A 20,017-nucleotide genomic window follows, 5' to 3' on the forward strand; every position below is an offset into this window, starting at 1 on the left:
AGAATCAAGATACAACACTATTCCATCACTACAAGACTCCCCTGTACTCCTCCTTTCTAGCTACCACCCAACCACTTGCCACTTAGTTTATTTTTAATTTAAAGAAAGAGGCTGGGCACAGTGGTTGGAGCCTGTAATCTCAGCACTTTGGGAGGCCAAGGCAGGTGGATCACCTGAGGTCAGGAGCTGGAGCCAAGCCTGGTCAAGATGGTGAAACCCCATCTCTACTAAAAATACAAAAATTAGCCAGGCATGATGGCGGGCACCTGTAATCCCAGCTACTCGGGAGGCTGAGGCAGGAAAATCGCTTGAACCCAGGAGACAGAGGCTGAAGTGAGCCGATATCATGCCACTGCACTCCAACCTGGGCAGCAGAATGAAATTCCGTCTCAAAAAAAAAAAAAAGGAAGAATAATCTTTCGGTGTTAGATGTGCAATTCCTACTTTGTGTCAGAACATTGCTAGGGCCATTATATGTACTCTAGCACATCCAATAGAGTGAACTAGAACCAAGTGTCTGTTTTCTGACAATTCTAACCTTTTCCCTTTCTTGCCCAAGCCTGAGGGATGGGAAGTGCTTCTTACCACTATGTTACCTCACTTTTCCCTTTACACTTTTTCTATCCTCCAACACTTGTTTGGCTAATTCCTTATATAAAATTCTCCTGTTGAAATGTTAGTGTGGTTTTTATTTTTCTGACTGATCCATGAAGATAGTCTTTCATTCTGTGGTGTGTTGAGTTGAGTAAACATTTGTCAAGCCTCTATGGTATGCCAGGAACTGGGGCAGTTGCTGAAGGCACAAAGAATAAATCACAGGTCTTACCCTCAAGATGCTTAGGATCTAGTGGAGGGATACAGGCACAAAAGTTTAGGAGTGTTTCTCAAAGTGTGGTCCAAGGACGATGTGCAACTGATTTGTTTTAGCTTGTTTCATTTTCTTTTCTTTTTTCTTTTTTCTTTTTTTTTTTTGGAGACAGGGTCTCACTATGTTGCCCAGGCTGGAGTACAATGGCACGATCTTGGCTCACTGCAACCTCTGCCTCCCAGGTTCAAGTGATTCTCCTGCCTCAGCCTCATGAGTAGCTGGGATTACAGGCACCATTATGCCTGGATAATTTTTGTATTTTTAGGAAAGATGAGGTTTTACCATGTTGACCAAGCTGGTCTTGAACGTCTGACCTCAAGTGATCCACCCGCCTCAGCCTCCCAAAGTGCTGGGATTACAGGCGTGAGTCACCACGCCTGGCCTGGTCATGCATCTTCAATAAGCTTCCCAGGTAATTCTGATGCCCTCTGAAGTATGAGAACCATGATGTAGCATTTGCACAGTATGTAGCTAAGGCAAAGGTAGACAAGCACTCAACACACCACATTGTTTGTGCTTGAAGACTTCCCGAGGCTTAGTCATCCTTACAGGCCCCTGTTAAGTCTTGACTCTCCCATGAAGCCTTTTCTAATTTTTCTAACTCATAAAGAACTTTTCTGTTTTGGAATTCCAACTGCACTTACAGCCTGAACCACAATTTAGCATTTAGACTGAGCATGTAATAAGTGCTCAGTCTAAGTAACTTGTTACTACTCTATGTAGTCATTATATGTGGAGTGAAAAGCAGAAGAACCAAATCTCAATGTCTGTGTCCTGATGGTCAAAGCTTTAGAAAAAGATGCAGTGCACAGTGCTTGCAAAGCCTGCATCTTTGGAAAACACTGAGAAATATTTATGTACTTATGCCATCATACGGACCAAGGACAAAATCAATAATAGAAAATATATCACATGCGTGTGAAAGAACTTCATGTGTATTTGTTAAAGCTTCCAAAATAAGCTTTGCTGACTGCTTCTCAGTGTTTCAGGAAATATTCATTTGCTACCAGTTCATATTCTTGTGTTTTGCCATTCGCTAGAGCTTGTTGACAGACAAGTGACAGAAGGAACCTAAGGTTTAAGAAAAATTAGTAGGACAAAAAACTGAGGAAATTCTATGCACTTTTCTTCCTGTGAATTGGGATCACTTTAACTGGTGTTAAAGGAAGACCCCTTAGTCCACTTCAAGGAACACTATGGCAGGCAGAACAATGGCCCCCAAACATGTCTATATCCTAATCTCTGGAACCTGTGAATATGTTATCTTACACAACACAGGGGAACTAAAGTTGCAGATAGAAGGATGGTTGCTAATTAGCTGGCCTTAAGATGGGGAAATTAGCCTGGATGTTCCAGGTGGACCCAATGTAATTACAATGATCCTTAAAAGTAGAAAAGAGGTTGGAATCAGAATGGGAGAAGGAGCTATGATGACAGAAGCAAGGTCAGAGTGATGGTGCTGCTGGCTCTGCCAGGGGAAGGGTCACCAGGCAAAAGGTGGGCGGCCCTGAGAAGCTGGAAAACGCAAGGAGATGAATTCTCCCCAGAGCCTCCAGAAAGCAACAGAATCCCACTGGCACCGTGATTTTAGCCCAAGAAGACTCATTTTGGAATTCTGACCTCCAGAACTGTGAGATAATACATTTCGTGTGGTTTTAAGCCACTCAGTGGCAATTTGTGACAGCAGCAATAGGAAATGAACCCATTATGCCCCCAAGGAACATAGTCCGAGAACCACTGCCTTTGCAGGTTTGCTCTGATGGCAGTTCTTTTTATGTCACTGGCTTTTCCATCAAACTTCTCAGGTGCAAAAAGGAATCATAAGAATCACGGTGGGGCCTGAGCAGGGACAGAGAGAATCAGAAGATGGAGCACAAAAGGAGGGTGGTGGTTTGGGGAGGGTGGCCACCCAAGTCCGCTCTGCAGAATGATGCACAGGTGACGCCATTGAGGCGAAGTGGGGAGGGAGGCTGGGGACCTGAGAGAGACGTCAGATAGAGGTGCAGTCCCAACCCTGTGCGAAGGAGAAACAGAAGGATGGAAAGTTGAGGGGAGCGCCTTAGACTACTGTGCAGTTCTGAAACTGTTTGCAGAACTGTTAGGCATTCCTAGGGCCAAAGCTGCCTGGCAGGGGATCTGGCTGTCTTCCAGGAACAGGCCTGCTTTACTGTCCCTGCCACACTCAGTTACCAGTTGGGAGTGGCCCGTGGAGCCTGTGGCCTCGGCGCAGATGTACCATGGATTTCAGTCCAGCAGCCACTGCACAGCTACACTTCCCACAGGTGGAGATCTGAGAAGCACATTTTCGTGGGCACCACACTGATGTTTCCCAGAGAACTGGGAAATCCCTGTGGCCTGGAGGCTTATCCCACACTGGGGACTCCCCAAGGCCCCAGGCCTCCTCTCTGCCCAGGCTATCAGAGCACATCAGAGCAGTAGCTGCAGTGGAGCATGAGAGAAAGCAAAGGGCCTCAGATTTCAGAGCAACCTGCGTTCTCCTGGGCCAGCTCCATCCCCACTCCGTGTTTAGACAATGACTGCTTAAGGTTCAGACTCTAGAAAATCATTGTCCCCCTTTTGCTGGCATGCATCCTATCCTGACACCCACCTGCCACAAATATAGGGGTCAGGCCTGGGCACAGCATGGTCACAAATAAGCTTCAATTGCAAGGAGGAAGGAGCTAGAGCAGCCATATGGTGTTTACATGTTTTCCATGTCAATCAGCAAAGGGAGGAGCAGGCAGATGCACGTAACGCAGCAAGTGTGTACAGCTTTCCCCAAGGCATGGTGTGGTTCTGCAGCTAAGGAGGCACGCCAGAGCCTGGGGAAGCCTGGCTTTTCCTAAGAGGCAGAGATGGGGCTGTGTGTGTGAGAGAGACAGAAGGACCCCAACGGTACCCACCAGGGAGGGCAGCCTCTATTTCTGACTGAGATCAGAGCTCTAAGGGGATGTTTTTTTTAAACGCAGGACAGAGAATAACAAGTGCCCAGAGGCAGAAAAGAAGAGGCTGTGGAGCCAAATGCCAGTTTATCTCTAACAGTCAGGTTGGGAGGAGGTGACGGGTGGGGAGGGGGTGGCAGAGATGACAGGTGAGGAGGGATGGGCAGGTAGAGAGGGGAGTGGCAGAGATGACAGGCGGGGGGTGACAGGTGGGGAGGGGGTGGTGAAGACGACAGGCTGGCCCTTCTGGTGGACTGGATGAACTCACAGTGGGGAGGGATCAACAACAGGTTCCATCAGGAAGCCCTGACGGGGAGGAGTGGGTCAGCTAGAGTAGCACATACAGAGGCTGATTACCGAGAGCATCTGGTGGTGAGTGGAGGCAGATTCCCCAGGCAGTGGGTCTCTGCACAGTGGAGAAGGAAGGATATAACCAACTCTAACAGCAGGAGAAGCTCTAAGGACTCAATCAGAATTGTTGATTTTCCTGAGAACAGTTGCAATAAGCCGCAGGGAAGGGCTGCTGAGAAAACCACCAGGAGAGCTGGATTCAGGATGTAGGATGTAGCCAGCCAATCATGCATGCAGAGAATGTTTACTGAGCATGAATACTGTGCCAGGCACCGTTGCTGCCCTTAGATCAGGGGTCCCCAACCCCTGGGCTGCAAACCAGTACTGGCCCATGACCTGTTAGGAACCAGGTTGTACAGCAGGAGGAGAGCAGTGGGCACTCAGGCGAAACTTCATCTGTATTTACAGTCACTCCCCATTGCTCGCATTACCGTCTGAGCTCAGCCTCCTGTCAGATCAGCAGCAGCATTAGGTTCTCATAGGAGTGCGAACGCTATTGTGAACTGCGCATGTGAGGGATCTGGGGTGTGCCATCCTTACGAGAATCTAACTAATGCCTGATGATCCGAGGTGGAAGTTTCATCCCAAAACCATCTCCCACCCCACCCCCATTCTGTGGAAAAACGGTCTTCCATGAAACCGGTCCCTGGTGCCAAAAAGGTTGGGGACCACTGCCCTAAATGACCAGGAGTGTGAGCAAATGGAGGGGTGGCAGGTCCCCTCCCTGGCCTTCTGTCTTATCTTTCTTTTCCTCCTTCACTGAAGAATCTGCTACTTGCTGGCCCAGCCAGGGTGAGTGGGAGATGGGCCCGTGTGTGCCTGTGGCCACACCTGAGCATCAGGCGGACTCTGGGGGTGGAGGAGAGGCCAGAGCATCCGCCCTCCTACCCCAGCCCCGAGAGGTGAGGCCTGCCCCAGAGTGCAGTTACCTGAAATGTGAAGTATTCATCCGCAGGGGCATTCATCATGTTACAGATCTGGAAGGCAAGAGGAGACAAATGTTCTGAAACATTGTATGGTGGAGCCCTCTCGACCCACAAAGCAGAATAAGAAAGGACGCATTGGAAGTGAGGATTTCCTACATGGCTCTTGACTGCTTGCAGGCAAATGGACCTCAGCTAGGCCACAGCTGCTAACAACTCATTCAAGATGGCTTCCCTGCTGCTAACTAAATTACTGGAGGACACGTGATACCGTCTCTGCCCCTTCCCACTCCCCCAGACTCTAGGGAATCCCCTCCAAATTCAAAGCAACAGGCTGCTCAGGCCAAGGAGAGGAGAAAGCTGAGAAATCCTAGCTCTGCTACAGCCAGGATGAGCAGCAGAGCTAGGATTGCTTTTTTTCTTCTTCCCAAAGTGAGATTTGGGTTAGAAGATGATGGCTAAGAGGCAGGAGGAAAAAGCCAGATAAGTTTTTAGTTACACCAAAGTAAGGATTCAGTGAGAGATAACACTTTAATTAGTGGAATTCAAAGACTATTGCTCACATCTATAAGAACAAGAAATCACTCCATTTTGGTTCATTTTAAGTTTTCTGTACCTTGGGTCATAGTCACAAATGGATCTTAATAAAAGACCATGTCTTTCCAAGAGATAATTAAAATCATAGCATTTTATTTCATTTTACTTTTTGTATTTTTTGAGACGGAGTTTTTGCTCTGTTCCCCAGGCTGGAGTGCAATGGCACAATCTCGGCTCACTGCATCCTCCACCTCCTGGGTTCAAGCAATTCTCCTGCCTCAGCCTCCCAAGTAGCTGGGATTACAGGCATCTGCCACCATGCCCAGCTAATTTTTGTATTTTTAGTAAGGACAAGGTTTCACCATGTTGGCCAGCTGGTCTCAAACTCTTGACCTCAGGTGATCCACCTGCCTTGGCCTCCCAAAGTGCTAGGATTACAGGCGTGAGCCACCACACCCAGTAATCGTAGCATTTTAAAGCCAGAAGGGATCTTAGCAATTAAGTTCACACTTAAAAAAAATGAAGAAATGGAAGCCTAAAGAGGTTAAGTGATTTGTTTAAATCTATGGGATGGAACTAGAACTGTGATCTCCAGAACGAGTGCTGGGGAAATCAGCTCTCCTGGCTGGGAATTGGGGAAATCCTTGGCTTGTATCAGTTGCCAATATCCATGGTCCCAATTCTCCCGCCATGAGAGATTTCAAGCTGCCAACAGTTTAACAACTTGCTCACAAAAGTCCTAAAAAACTAACAATCTAACAAGATCTAAGAGGACTCCCTCCTTAAATCCCCACCTCACCAAACTCTGCCTGTCTCTCGGCCCCAAGGTAAGTGCTTTCTAAGAATGATTGAATGAACCATGTCTACTATTTTTGTAGTACGCTTACAAAGAAAACGCAAGAATATTTCAAAGTTTTTACAAGCATATATGGCCTAAGAATTTAAGGAATCTTTCATGCCACACATTAATTTCATGATCTAACTTCAATAAATTTCATAATTTGATGGGCTGAGCATGCTTCAACTGTGTTTTTGAAGAGGCAAAAAGCAGCTTATACTTCTTTTTTGAATTTTTCATCAGCAATATCTGTCTTAGTCCTTTCTTTGAAGAACATTATGTTCTAAATGTTATAAGAACATTTACAGATGGGTCAAGATCTTAGAGGCCCAAGCTTTTAACTCAATATTGAAAAGTTCCACATACCACACCATCCCCACCCCATCCCCCTCATTTATGCTTTAAAAAATTGACTGATGTCCTTGAGATAGAATTAAACCCAGTCATTAAATCATAGTCATTGGATTCCAAAGGATATCTGAAATGTGTGTGGCTGCAGAATAAGAAATTGAGGGATGGAGGAATCTTCCTCATGCTGACTAAATATTTTTGTGTAGAGTTCAGAAGTCTCCGGTTAACCTACATTTTAATGTCAAGATTCTTCTCTCCGGAAGTGATCATCTAGCTTTTTTTTGTTTTATTTTCCTATGGAGTTTTGCTTTGTTGCCCAGGCTGGAGTGCAATGGCGCAATCTCGGCTCACTGCAACCTCCACCTTCTGGGTTCAAGCAATTCTCTTGCCTCAGCCTCCCAAGTAGCTGGGATTACAGGCATGTGCCACCACACCCAGCTAATTTTGTATTTTTAGTAAAGTCGGGGTTTCATCATGTTGGTCAGGCTGGTCTTGAACTCCTGACCTCAGATGATCCACCCGCCTCAGCCTCCCAAAGTGCTGGGATTACAGGTGTGAGCCACCACACCCAGCCCATCTAGCTTTTATTGGATGCATTCTTGCTTTCACAAGTGTATCTATCTCTTAGCTAATATGAGTTTCATACAATATTATTTAAAATTTGAATTTGTTCAATAACTTACAAATCCATTTTCAGCAACATATGTTGGCAACCCACTAATGAGCGTCCAGTGGTCTGCAGGAGGCGTCCTTGGGGAAGAAAAGAAGAAAAAAAATCATTGCAATATAGAGAAATGCAATGTGTGCAAAAATACAATGGCAACCGCGGCAGAAACTTCCTGTCAATACTCACGGAATCACTTTGATCTCTTCTTTTCCATGTAAAATGTAATCAATGATTTTATAAAAGTTGATCTCCTAAGAAAGAAAGAGGATATTATGGGAATAATGTTATTTCCCAAATAAATCATTTTTCACTGGGGAACTTGTACTTTAAAACTCTTACAAATAGAACCTTATTTCCCAACCACATTATATTATAACATAAATTATCAAACTACTTATATCCTGACTACACACTTATAATAAAACCAGAACTCTTATTGGCTATTTATCTACATGCACAAGGCCAAAATAAATTTTGTTTTCAAAAAGTTGAATTGCCCCCAGTTTTTGGGGTGGGGGGATCTCTGGCTACTAAATCATCAGATAGTCTGTTTTTATTTTCAAGTGATCCCTTTTGTTGTCCAGAAATACCTGACATTAATAGCTTCACTAGAACAAATCACGTAATTTCTCAACTGCAGTCAGTTGTACATCATATATAGTGAGCCGATAACCTCCTTTCATCAGTGGCTTATCTGAACAGGTGCCTCAGAAACAGGAGGTTACATTGCCAAAGCTGGAAGGGACTAGAGAATTATTCTCTCTGTTTCATGGGGCAGATGATGAACCTGAGGCCTGAACACATTCCATCCCCTTCTCTTTCCTGTGTGCTATGGACACAGGGGTTGCTGCCTTCATGAAGCTTGCAGTCAAGGGGGAAAGTAAACCTAACCCAACCCTTCCTTAGAGATTCTAATCCCACATATCTGAAGAAGGGCCCAGGTACTTCTTTCAAATGTTGTGCAGGTGGCTCTGATGCATCCCTCCCTGTTGAGAATCACTGGTCTACCAAGCCCTGGCTTTATAGAAGAGGAAATGGAGAGATTTAACAATGAGTTAAGGCAAGGGCCAGTAGCTCTGCCTTGGGGCAGAGCTGGGACTAGAACCTCAAACTCCTTGTCTAGTGCTGTTTCTACTACTCCAAGTCCTCCCAGGCCAGTGCTCTATGCACTGTGGCCTCTTAGTTTTAGCACCTGACACCATGCACAGACGGCATCAAGGAAGACATTTGCACGTACCCTGCCATCAGGTGTCTTTGGACCTTTATAAGGCTCTACTTCTCCCAGCTTGATTGGCCATTCATCGTAGAATTCCTGCAGGCAATTAGATTTAAGTATCATTAAACACACTGTTCCATGACCTACCACATCTTATATGAATTTTCTGTGTTTGTATATTTTATGTTAATCTACATAATTCTGGAATTTTAGTGCTGAAAGATCTATAATTCCCAGCAATACTGGTTAGGAATTTTTGACTGTGAACGTGTTACTTAACCTTTTATATCTGTAAAATAGGGATAACAATAGAATTTGTACTAAAGAATTGTTGTGAGGATTAAACGAATAATACATATGTAACATCTACCCTGACACATAGTTCAGAGTACTCAATGTATAGCAATTCTTTCATAGCCAATTAAGCTAAATCTAGTTTGATTAAGAGGCTTGGCCAAGGTCACACAGAGTGGCCAAATGTTGGTTGCTTTACCCAACATTCATTCTTCCTCTTTTCCTTGCTAGCATAACCTGATATGATTTGAGTATCAGGTGGTAATTTTTCATCAGACCACAGCCCATGAGTGGTCTACATGAGGTGCCTAGATCAGTTTGACGGCAGGTACGTGGCCCAGCTCTGGAAAATGAAGAAAGGGGAGAAGTCTGCTCAGAGACTCTGGCAAAAGGTATTCCTCAGATGAAAGCTGATGAGAGTGACATTTGGAGAAAATACCTCCCAGTTGTGTCATGTCTATGTGCCATTATTTGAGCTGCAACAGCCATCTTTCCACCATAAGAGGAGGCCTCAGCAACATGCTGCAGGTAGCAGAGACCTTGCCAGGAAGAAAGAGAAAGCACCTGGACTTTGACGACTGCACTGATCTCTGAGTCAACCAGTACTAGCGGTGCCCTACCTTGTTAAGTGGGAGAATAAATATCATATTGTTAGAGATGCTTTTAGCTGTGTCTGATATTTCTTACAGCCAAAAGAATCCTAACCAACATACTCAGCTAGAAAGTCCCAGAACCAAGATCAGAACCCATCTCTCCTAGTGCTTCATCCTATGTTTATCCACTTAGAACAACTACTCTGAAAAAATAACTTCCAATCACACGAATATAAAGAAATATAAATAAGGCCAGGTGTGGTGGCTCATGCCTGTAATCCTAGCACTTTGAGAGGCCGAAGTGAGTGGATCACTTGAGGACAGGAGTTCAAGACCAGTCTGGCCAACATGGTGAAATCCTGTCTCTACTAAGAATACAGAAAATTAGTGGACGTGGTGGTACAGGCCTATAATCCCAGCAACTGAGACATGAGAATCGCTTGAACCTGGGAGGCTGAGGTTGCAATGAGCCAAGATCATGCCACTGCACTCCAGCCTGGTGACAGATTGAGACTCTGTCTCAAAAAAAGGAAAGAAAAGGAAAGAAAAAATATACAAATAATATGGTATCATTAGTTATTTTGAACTAGAAGGGTAGCAACAGATTTAAAGAAGATGACTTAAGGGCATTATATTGTGAATAATATTAAATGTTTCAATATTTCTACTTTAAAATAATTAAATTTTTTTAGAATACAAAAACCTAAAGTTGGTAAAGATAATATTGATTATCCACCTACTATGTAAATTCGAGACACTATATACATATAGTGTTTATATATAAAATATATCTATATATAATCTCTAATTCTTACAATCGATAAGAGAGATGTCCTCATTTTACAGATGAAGAAGCCAAGAATCAGGTAAGTTAAAAGATTTGCTGACAAGAAGAACAAAATCAAAGAGCTGACACTACCTGACTTAAGATTTGCCATAAAGCTGCAATAATCAAGACAGTGTGGTATTAGTGAAAGAATGGACAAATGAATCAATGAAACAAAATAGAGAATCCAGAAATAGACCCTCACAAATATAGTTAACTTGGACAAGGGAGCAAAGGCAATGAACAAAGGATAGTCTTTTCAACAAATTGTGTTGGAACAACTGAACATCTACATGTAAAAAAAGGTGAATCTAGAATCAGAGCTTGTACCTTTCACAAAAAAACAACTCGAAACGGAGCATACACCTAAATGTAGAACACAAAAGTATAAAAATTCTCGGAGATGACATAGAAGATCTAGGTGAACTTGAGTTTGATGAGACTTCATAGATACAACATCAAAAGCACAATCCATGAGAGAGAAAATGTAGAAAAATTAGACTTAATTGAAATTAAAACCTTCTGCTCTGCAGCAGACACTGTTAAGAGAATGAAAAGATAAGCCACAGACTAGGAGAACGTATTTGCAAATCACATATTTGGTAAAGGACTTGGATCCACAATATACAAATAACTCTTACAATTGAATGATAAGAAAACAACATAATAAAACGTGGGCAAAATATCTGAGCAGATATCTCTCTAAGAAGATATACAGATGACAAGTAAACATATGAGAAGATGCTCAACATCATATGTCACTGGGGAATTAAAAATTAAAACAATGAGATACCACAACTGATACCCCAAATACTGGCATTAGCAACTGCTAATACCCAAAATACTGACATTAACAACTGCTGGTGAGAATGTGCTTCTGGTAGACATGCAAAACAGTAAAGTCACTTTGGAAGACAGTCTGCCAGTTTCTTACAAAGATCAATTAGTCTTACAATATAATCCAGCAATTGCCCTGTTCGGTATTTACCCAATTGAGTTGAAAACAGAGACACATATAAACCTACCTACAATGGTTACAGCAGCTTTATTCACAATCACTAAATATTAGAAGCAACCAAGATACCCTTCAACAGGTAAATGGATAAACAAACCTGCCATACAGTGGAATAATATTCAGTGATAAAAAGAAATTAGCTATTGAGTCATGACAAGACATGGAGGAAACTTAAATGCATATTTCAAAGTGAAAAGCCAGTCTGAAAATGCTACATACTGTATGATTCCAACTATATGGCATTCTGGAAAAAGCCAAAACTATAGAAACAGTAAAAAAAAAAAAAAAAAAAAAAAAAAAAAAAAAAAAAAAAAAATTGGTGGCTACCAGGAGTTTGGGGGGATGAGGAAAGGTTGAATATGTGAAGCATAGAGGGCTTTGAGGCACTGAAACTAGTCTGTCTGATACTGTAATAGCAGATATATAACATTAACATTTGTCAGAATTCAGAGAACTGCACAAAGGATAAACCTTCATGTAAACTATGGGCTTTAGTTAATAATAATATATCAATACTGATTCATCACACCACACTAATGCAAGATGTTAATAACAGAGAAACTGAGAGAAGAGATTGGGAGGGAAGAGGAAACTCTGTACTTTCTAATCAATTTTTCTGTCAATACCACTCTAAAAATAGTCTATTAATTAGTGTAAAAAAAAAAACAGACTTGCTGAAAACCCATACTGCTAAGAAGTGGAAAAACCAAGATTCAAGCCTACATCATTTTTGCTCCAAGATGTACATCTTTTTACTTCTGTTTTTGTGATCAATCATGACTAATTATTTACATAGTGTATCTGTTTTTTGAGGATCACATTTCCTGTGGTGTATGTTTTATAGGCAATGTTACATGAGGCAAAATGTGTAGAATAATAAGAACCTTATCCTTGGTCATGTCCAGCAGTCCAATGGAGTATCGTTCACAGTTCAGATATGTTCTAACTGTGTAGAGCGCTTTGTGAAACTGTCGCTCAACATCTGTGAGTTCTTCAAATACTTTATTGGCTGACCACATAAGGATCTGAAAGTAGGTATCAAAAAGAAAACAGTTAGAATAAAGTATGTTATGGAGAGAGAGAGCATTCGCCACAAGAAAACATGAGGTGCTTCAAATAAAATGAATGCATATCATTGGAAAGTGCAATTCTGATTTTGAACATGTGTACGTCCAACAAGCTACTCAGATCCTCTAGGTGAGATGATGAGTAGACCTTTGCAAGGCTGCGGGTCTATGGAGAGAGAGAAGCTATGATTGGTCCCTGTGTCTAAATGTTTTGGCTCCAAAGGGGAAGTGCCCCGAAATTGGATGCAAAGATGGTCCCTGGGCGGAGAATCCAGTATTGGTGGCTCACTGGCTCCTGCTGGCCCTCATGTGGAGAGAGCCACCTACTTCCTTCCATGCACCCTGAGCTAGTTGGAGGTAACCTTACCTGGAGAGTTGGAATGGGAAGGGACCTCCCTCTCAACCTCTACCTGTGCATTGTACTGGTGAGGAAACTGAGGTCCAGAGAGTGGGCCAGACTCAGGTATCTTGGCTACCAATGTTGCTCTTTATCCCTCTGTCTCATGGAAGCAGGAATAATGTGCTCCTCAAATTAATAGGTTTCCTATGACCCAGGAATTGCTACAAGCTTTATGTGAGAGGTAATTGCTAATAGCCACAACAACCATCTGAAGTAGGTACCATAATTGTCATCACCATTTCATAGACAGAAATGCCAAGTCCACTTGGGATCTAGACTGAAGAAAGCCAAGCCAGTTGTGCACACAATTGGAGAGCTTGGGGTGCAGGGGAGTGTGGGTGGGGAGAGTGGCAGGAAGATCATGAGAGGACACTTGGGACTGAAGTTTGGGGGTCTGCTCCACGTGGCTTAAACCCCCAGGAGGAATAGGAGGGGTCTGAATTTGTTGTCTCTGGGCGGCTTTGTCAGAATAGGTCAGCGTGGAATGATTAATACTGCCTTCCTTTTACCTGGCTTCTTCGGGATTCAATATTGTACATGTAGCTGGTATGATGAAGCTTTAGGATGACAGACACAAAGTTGAGGTATTTGGAAAAGACCTACAGATGGCAGAGAAGAATAAGTTATAGTTGTTATATCTTTTCTTTGGTTATACAACAAATAAATTTCCTGAGCCTCCAACCAGATGCTCATGGTTAGCATTACCTCTTCATCCTGTTTGGAAAATTCAGATGCATTTACTTTGTTAACTGCCATGATCACAGCAAGAACTTCCTTGCCCATCACGATCGGGGTTGCCAGCAGGTTCTTAGTGACATATCCAGTTTGCTTGTCCATGAAGTCAGAAAAATGGCTGTTCTGAAAGAGATAGTCACACATTTGCCAAAGTGGCACAGAATCATAGAGTGGTAGATCTAGGGATGATGACAGATCATTCTCTCATTTAAATGCTACCAACAGATAACCAGGGCTCCAGTACAGTGGTCCCCAGCAAATAATCCCACTCCACCTGCCATCCTATGACGGCATAGAATGGAATTGCCGATTTCAGAATAAGCGCTTCCCACCTGAGCTATGACCTATTTAGGTTAGGCTGAGGTTGGGCCAAAAGAAAAGAGGTGATGAGACAGCCAAGTGGAAAGTGAGGTGCTGAGAGGAACAGAGGGGAAGGCACAGGGTTACAAGAGACAGCAAGTGCATGCAGGGAAGGAGAGCACAGCTAGGAATACAGACACAGTTCATAGAGCACTTCTCTCTCATTACAAAGGGAAAACATGCACTTGAAATCGTCAACCCATATGTCATAACATAAAGCAAAAATTATCATTCCCCCAATCTAGCCTACTAAAAGAAATCTGTGCTAACTGTTGGTGTGTCTCCTTCTATGCCTTTCTCTGTGCTTGAACAAATAATTTTCTATTTTTTCTAAAATTTCCTTTTCTAATTGCTTATAATAGTTTCATCACTTAACAATGTCTTACAGACTTCCCTGAAGACCAATGCATATGGATGTGAACTCACCTCTTGGATTCGTGCACACTACTCCACCCTGGGTGCTGTACGATCCACTCAACTGTCCTCTATTGATTCTGCCTGTTTATAGTTCTCCCCACTACCAACAGTACTGCACTAATCCTTCTTACTTTTATTTTTATGTGATAGGTTCCCAAAAAAGGAAATCCCTTTTGCTGGATCAACAGGAACATACAGTTTTTATTTACATAGATTACTTTGATGAAAGGTTCACATTCCGTGGCTGGGCACGGTGGTTCACGCCTGTAATCCCAGTACTTTAGGAGGCCGAGGCAGGCAGATCACCTGAGGTCAGGAGTTCGAGACCAGCCTGGCCAACATGATGAAACCCTATCTCTGCTAAAATACAAAAACTAGCAAAGCATGTTGGCGCACCCCTGTAATCCCCGCTACTCAGGAGGCTGAGGCAGGAGAGTCGCTTGAACCCGGGAGGTGGAGGTTGCAGTAAGCCAAGATTGTGCCATCATGCTCCAGCCTGAGCAACAAGAGCAAAACTCTGTCTCAAAAAAAAAAGGAAAATAAAAAGAAATGTTCACATTCTAACTTCCACTGACCCTGTGTGAAAGGACTGAGGACTACCCTCTTGCCAGCATCAGATGCTTATCAGGTTTTTAATGTTCTACCAAGCTTATGTCTTTCATTCCTATTTTTTTTCTTTCTTTGGGAGAGAGGAAAGTGGATCTTCCCAGATTCAGGCCTCTTAGATTCGAGAGACGATTCTAATCCACTGGCCACTGCAGAGGCTGAGCGATGAGTCTAGAGAAGTGCACAAATGGAAGGGCTTGAGAAAAAGGTCGCGGAAGGCAATTATCTTATTAGCTGTCATTTCAGAGAATAGCCACTCAAGGTGAGTTTAGACCCAGCCTTCCTTGGGTCATGACATTTTTCCCTTTGCACCTAGGACTGCAATGAGAACTGAACTCTCAGCCTTAACTCTGAGACTCGTTGGCCAAAATTATTGTGGTGTTCCTTCCGCAGTTGTATTATTTTCATTTCCTTGTGTTGGCAGTGCCTCTAAAAGCAGCACAAACCTTGGAGACTGGAGTCTGTCTGGTTTCCCGGAGAAAAAAAAGGTGAGAATTTTCTGTGTGCATTTCCAGGCCAGAGTTTCCACCAGGGAACAAGGGCTGGCTGGCCAATAGAACTCACAGAGCTCAAATGAGATTAGCAGTCCTGAGACATGCCTTAGAATCACCTGCAGATTAATGCAGCAGATGCACTGAATCCTAATCTCTTACAGTGGAACCTGCACTTTTACGTGGCCCAGGTAATTCTTAGGCTCAACCCAATGGGGAATCACCAGAAATGGTGCTGCTCTCAGAGGAAATGTGTGATGGAAAGGGGATAAAGGCAGCCCCTCAGCCCAGATCTCTTCTATACCTTTCCCAAAGTGGAAACACACAAACCAACTCTTTAGGCGTCAGCATTGCATCAAGGAAAGGAAGGTACTGGAGTCAGACTTGCTTGGCTGAAACTGGGCCCCAATGTACTAGCTGTATGGTCCTGGGTGTGTTACTTACCTTCCGTGTCCTCGTTTTCTAATCTGAAAATAGGGGTAACACTTCCATCTACTGCCTAGAATTCCTGATGTGAAGATAGAATAACAAAGTATAGGCTGAGCACTTAGAAAAAAAAAAAAAAGTGTCTGGCACATAGTTAGATATTCAGTAAGTACTGGGAAGAGAAACTTAGTACTTTTCTAGGCTTTCCTGAATGAGAAGTAGTTCTTTTGCAATTACCATTTTGCTTCTAGCTTTAATTTTTCTAGCCAATTCAAATCACTGCAGAAATCAGATGCCCGTAGCTGGATGTAGGCCTCCCACACCGCGGAGCAGCCTTCCTCCAGAGGGCCAGCACACTCCCTCACGCCACCAAGAGCCACATTTCTTTTCTCTCCACTTTATCTGTCACTTCTCTGTTTCCCCATAGTATCTTCACCCTCAGACCAAAGTGTCTGCAGGCTTTGTTACATTCTTTCTCTTAATCCGCTGCTTGTCTAGGCCAGCTGCCATTGTTTCCCTTCCACCCTGTTATCCATGCAGATCATACCACCTTCATTTACACAGCCTGGGCACTAAAGGAATCATCAAAATACCAGAAACATGCACCATGGGATGAAGTTAGCCAGGACTGGTTTCTTTTTTTTTTTTTTGAGACGGAGTTTCGCTCTTGTTGCCCAAGCTACAGTGCAATGGCGTGATCTTGGCTCACTGCAGCCTCCGCCTTCCGGGTTCAAGTGATTCTCCTGCCTCAGCCTCCTGAGTAGCTGGGATTACAGGCGCTCACCACCACACCTGGCTAATTTTTGTATTTTTAGTAGAGACAGGTTTTTGCCTGTCTGGTCTCAAACTCCTGACCTCAGGTGATCCGCCAGCCTCAGCCTCCCAAAGTGCTGAGATTACAGGTGTGAGCCACCGCGCTTGGCCGGCAGCACTTCTTTGCAAACACATTTCACTCTGCGACTTCAAACTTAACGCCATTTTATTCCAGATTCTAAACACAAGGAAATGTTCTTAAGTTCAATGGACTGTTTTGAGAAAATGGCTTGCAAGTTTCAAAATTTAATACTTGCTTATTATTGCATCTGAAAGCCCTAGATACACCAGCCATCAAGTTACAGGATGGACGTGGGGAACGGGTTTTTGTGTTTTATTTTCACTAGCTCAAAAAATCTTTAGTGAAGTTTCTTTGCATAAATCCTGTGTGTGTCCCTTGATGGTTCTTCAGAGAAGCCCTTGAAGGCAGCTGGAGAACATTGTTTAGAGCAACAGGAGGCCTGATCCCTTATCAGATGTCAGTATTGCTAAATCCTGATTAAATACCCTTAACCCCTGAGATCCATGGCAGAAGTAGAGGAAGAAAGAGGAAGGAGGACTTTTAAACCACAGTCAGAATCAGGATCACCCATAGTTTATGGACAGCTTTCCCAATAGAGAAAGAAACAACTTAAAGAGGATAGCTCTCAGTTTCCTGTTGTTAAAAGTCTTCCTCTCAGCACTTTGGGAGGCCTACATGGGCAGACCACGAGGTCAGGAGTTTGAGACCAGCCTGGCCAACAAGGTGAAACCCTGTCTCTACTAAAAATACAAAAATTAGCTGGGCATGGTGGTGCATGCCTGTAATCCCAGCTACTGAGGAGGCTGAGGCAGGAGAATGACTCGAACTTGGGAGGCAGAGGTTGCAGTGAGCCGAGATCGTGCCATTGCACTCCAGCCTGGTGACAGAGCGAGACCCCTTCTCAAAAAAGAAAAAGTTTTCCTGCCTTCAACTTGTTTTAAAACAGGCAATAGTCATTGACCCTTTTTTGGCCAACCATATCCAGCTCCTAAACCCCTACTGGCATAATGACAATATTATCACAGCTATCATTTATTGAGCATCTGTGTATAAAGGTCCTTTATACACTTTTAATCTGTACATTTGCTTATCTCCATTTCTTAGGGGTAGAAACTCCATCACACAGTTACTAAGTCACAGACATGGATCCGCACCCAGCTCTGTCTGATGCCAAAGCCCTCTCCCTATACCAGTGGCTTCCCTGTTACCTTCATGGACCCTTCAAGGCTGGGCGTATGTAGCTCTGTACCTTTGTCTAGGTGTGAGCAGTCTTTCCCTCACCTGCACCCACACTGCTAATCAGAGGAAAGTTGTGTGTGGTCAGGGGTGTGGTAGAAAGAGGGAGGCCTCCAAGACCTGAGTTATTGCCCCAGATCTGCCACATCCTGTCTACCTAACTTTGAACGATTCCTACTACATAGGCTGGAAATAAAAAATATGATCCTTGTCAGAGAACGGTGTTTAAATTGCCAAGTGCAATGAAAAGAGGAAGAATTAATCAGATACTTTATTGGAAACATTAGTTTCTACTTCCTTTCCCGTTGCAAATCTTAACTGCAGTGGTTAAAGCATGTGAAACTGCAAGGGTGTAAGGTAGGCAAACAGAGCACTGGACACATACTCAGCTACCTCTGTTCCAACCCTTCTCATCCACAGACACATACCGTGGATGCCGGGGAGATACAACTCCTGTGGCCTCAACTTCCTGTCCTCCATTGGACAGAGTTGGGCTAAAGACTTGATAAGCCCCTTCCATCTCTAATATTCCACAGTTGATTTGAAATTCACTTCCTCCTCCTGTATCTGCTCACCCAATAGACCAGTGGTTTTCAACATTGGCTGCATATTAGAAGTACTTGGGGGAGCTTTTTAAAAATACCAATGCCTGGACCGGGCACAGTGGCTCACAGTGGCCTGTAATTCCAGCACTTTGAGAGGCCGAGGCGGGTGGATCACCTGAGATCAGGAGTTCAGTACCAGCCTGGCCAACATGGTGAAACCCCGTTTCTGCTAAAAATACAAAAATTGGCCAGGCGTGGTGGTGCACACCTGTAGTCCCAGCTACTCAGGAGGCTGGGGCAGGAGACTTGCTCGAACCCAGGAGGCAGAGGTTGCAGTGAGCCAAGATTGCACCACTGCACTCCAGCCTGGGTGATGGAGCAAGACTCTGTCTCAAAAATAAATAAATAAATAAATAAATAATAAAATAATAAAATAAAAACACTAATGCCTGAATTCTAATTTTTGAGAGTCCACTGTAACAGTAAAGCCACCGATATGGTTTTGTGGATTGTGTCTGTTTTTTGAGACAGGATTTCATTCTGTCACCCAGACTGGAGTTCAGTGTGTGAACACAGCTCACTGCAGCCTCAGCCTCGTAGGCTCAAGCCATCCTCCCATCTCAACCTTCCAAGTAGCTGGGACTCCAGGCACACACCACCATTCCTGGTTTATTTTTGTATTTTTGGTAGAGACGGGGGTTTCCTATGTTGGCCAGGCTGGTTTCGAACTCCTGGGCTTAAGCCATTCACCTGCCTTGGCCTCCCACAGTGCTGGGATTACGGGCATGAGCCACTGCACACAGCTTAATGTGGTTTTAATGTACAGCCAGAGTTGGAAATCCCCACTCTAGAGGGAAAAAAAAAATGAAGAAGCAGTTGGAATGAAGAACCAATGAGGCCTCTGTCTTTCCCGTAAGCACAGAACCATATCTGTCTTCAACACACATTTCTCTGTGTCCCACCCAGAACAGCCAGGAGCCCTCCAGAAAAGAGAGGAGAGACTCCCCACTCCCAGATGAAGTGCTCTGTCCATGCCTTGATGCTCACCATGGACAGCCGCAGACCAAAACCACCTCCAAGCAGCTCCATGCTCTTATTTCCTTCTCACCACGGAGAACTGGGCTCATCAAAGTATAACAGCAGAAATCATTTTACCCATCTCTTCTTTAAAAGCCTTTCAAAAAAATTCCTGAATGTCACTTTTTAAAGTTTGGTGTGCTAGTGGGGATGGGCTCAGTTCAGGACCCTCAAGGAGCATCTTCCCATGAGAAAAACCTCAGGATGTGCGGACATTGCCTTCCAGTTGGTTGTCTAGAGAACTTTTCCCTAAGGACGCGCATCTGTTTAGACACCTGAGCCGCAGTCAGCCTCAAAAGCAAACTTAACCCAGCTTAAACTCATTGAAAGGAGGAATTATTCAGGACTGAAGGCCCTACCAGGCCCCACGGTAACCCTTGCACCTGAGCAGTGTTCTGTGG

General features: G+C 43.8%; 1 protein-coding gene across 1 annotated transcript in view; it reads right to left on the minus strand.

Moving 5' to 3' along the window:
* LOC105480074 (phosphodiesterase 6C) overlaps positions 1-20,017 on the minus strand; it is a 50,205-nt gene that overhangs the window by 28,246 nt on the left and 1,942 nt on the right. Inside the window, exons 2-8 of the mRNA XM_024792502.2 lie at positions 13,594-13,746; positions 13,398-13,487; positions 12,306-12,446; positions 8,715-8,789; positions 7,664-7,728; positions 7,494-7,560; positions 5,091-5,138 (exon numbers count right to left, since the gene is read on the minus strand). Coding sequence (XP_024648270.1) covers positions 5,091-5,138; positions 7,494-7,560; positions 7,664-7,728; positions 8,715-8,789; positions 12,306-12,446; positions 13,398-13,487; positions 13,594-13,746 — 639 coding nt within the window. The remainder of the gene's footprint in view (positions 1-5,090; positions 5,139-7,493; positions 7,561-7,663; positions 7,729-8,714; positions 8,790-12,305; positions 12,447-13,397; positions 13,488-13,593; positions 13,747-20,017) is intronic.

This window comes from Macaca nemestrina, chromosome 9 (assembly GCF_043159975.1).
Source record: "Macaca nemestrina isolate mMacNem1 chromosome 9, mMacNem.hap1, whole genome shotgun sequence".
NCBI classification, from domain to species: domain Eukaryota; kingdom Metazoa; phylum Chordata; class Mammalia; order Primates; family Cercopithecidae; genus Macaca; species Macaca nemestrina.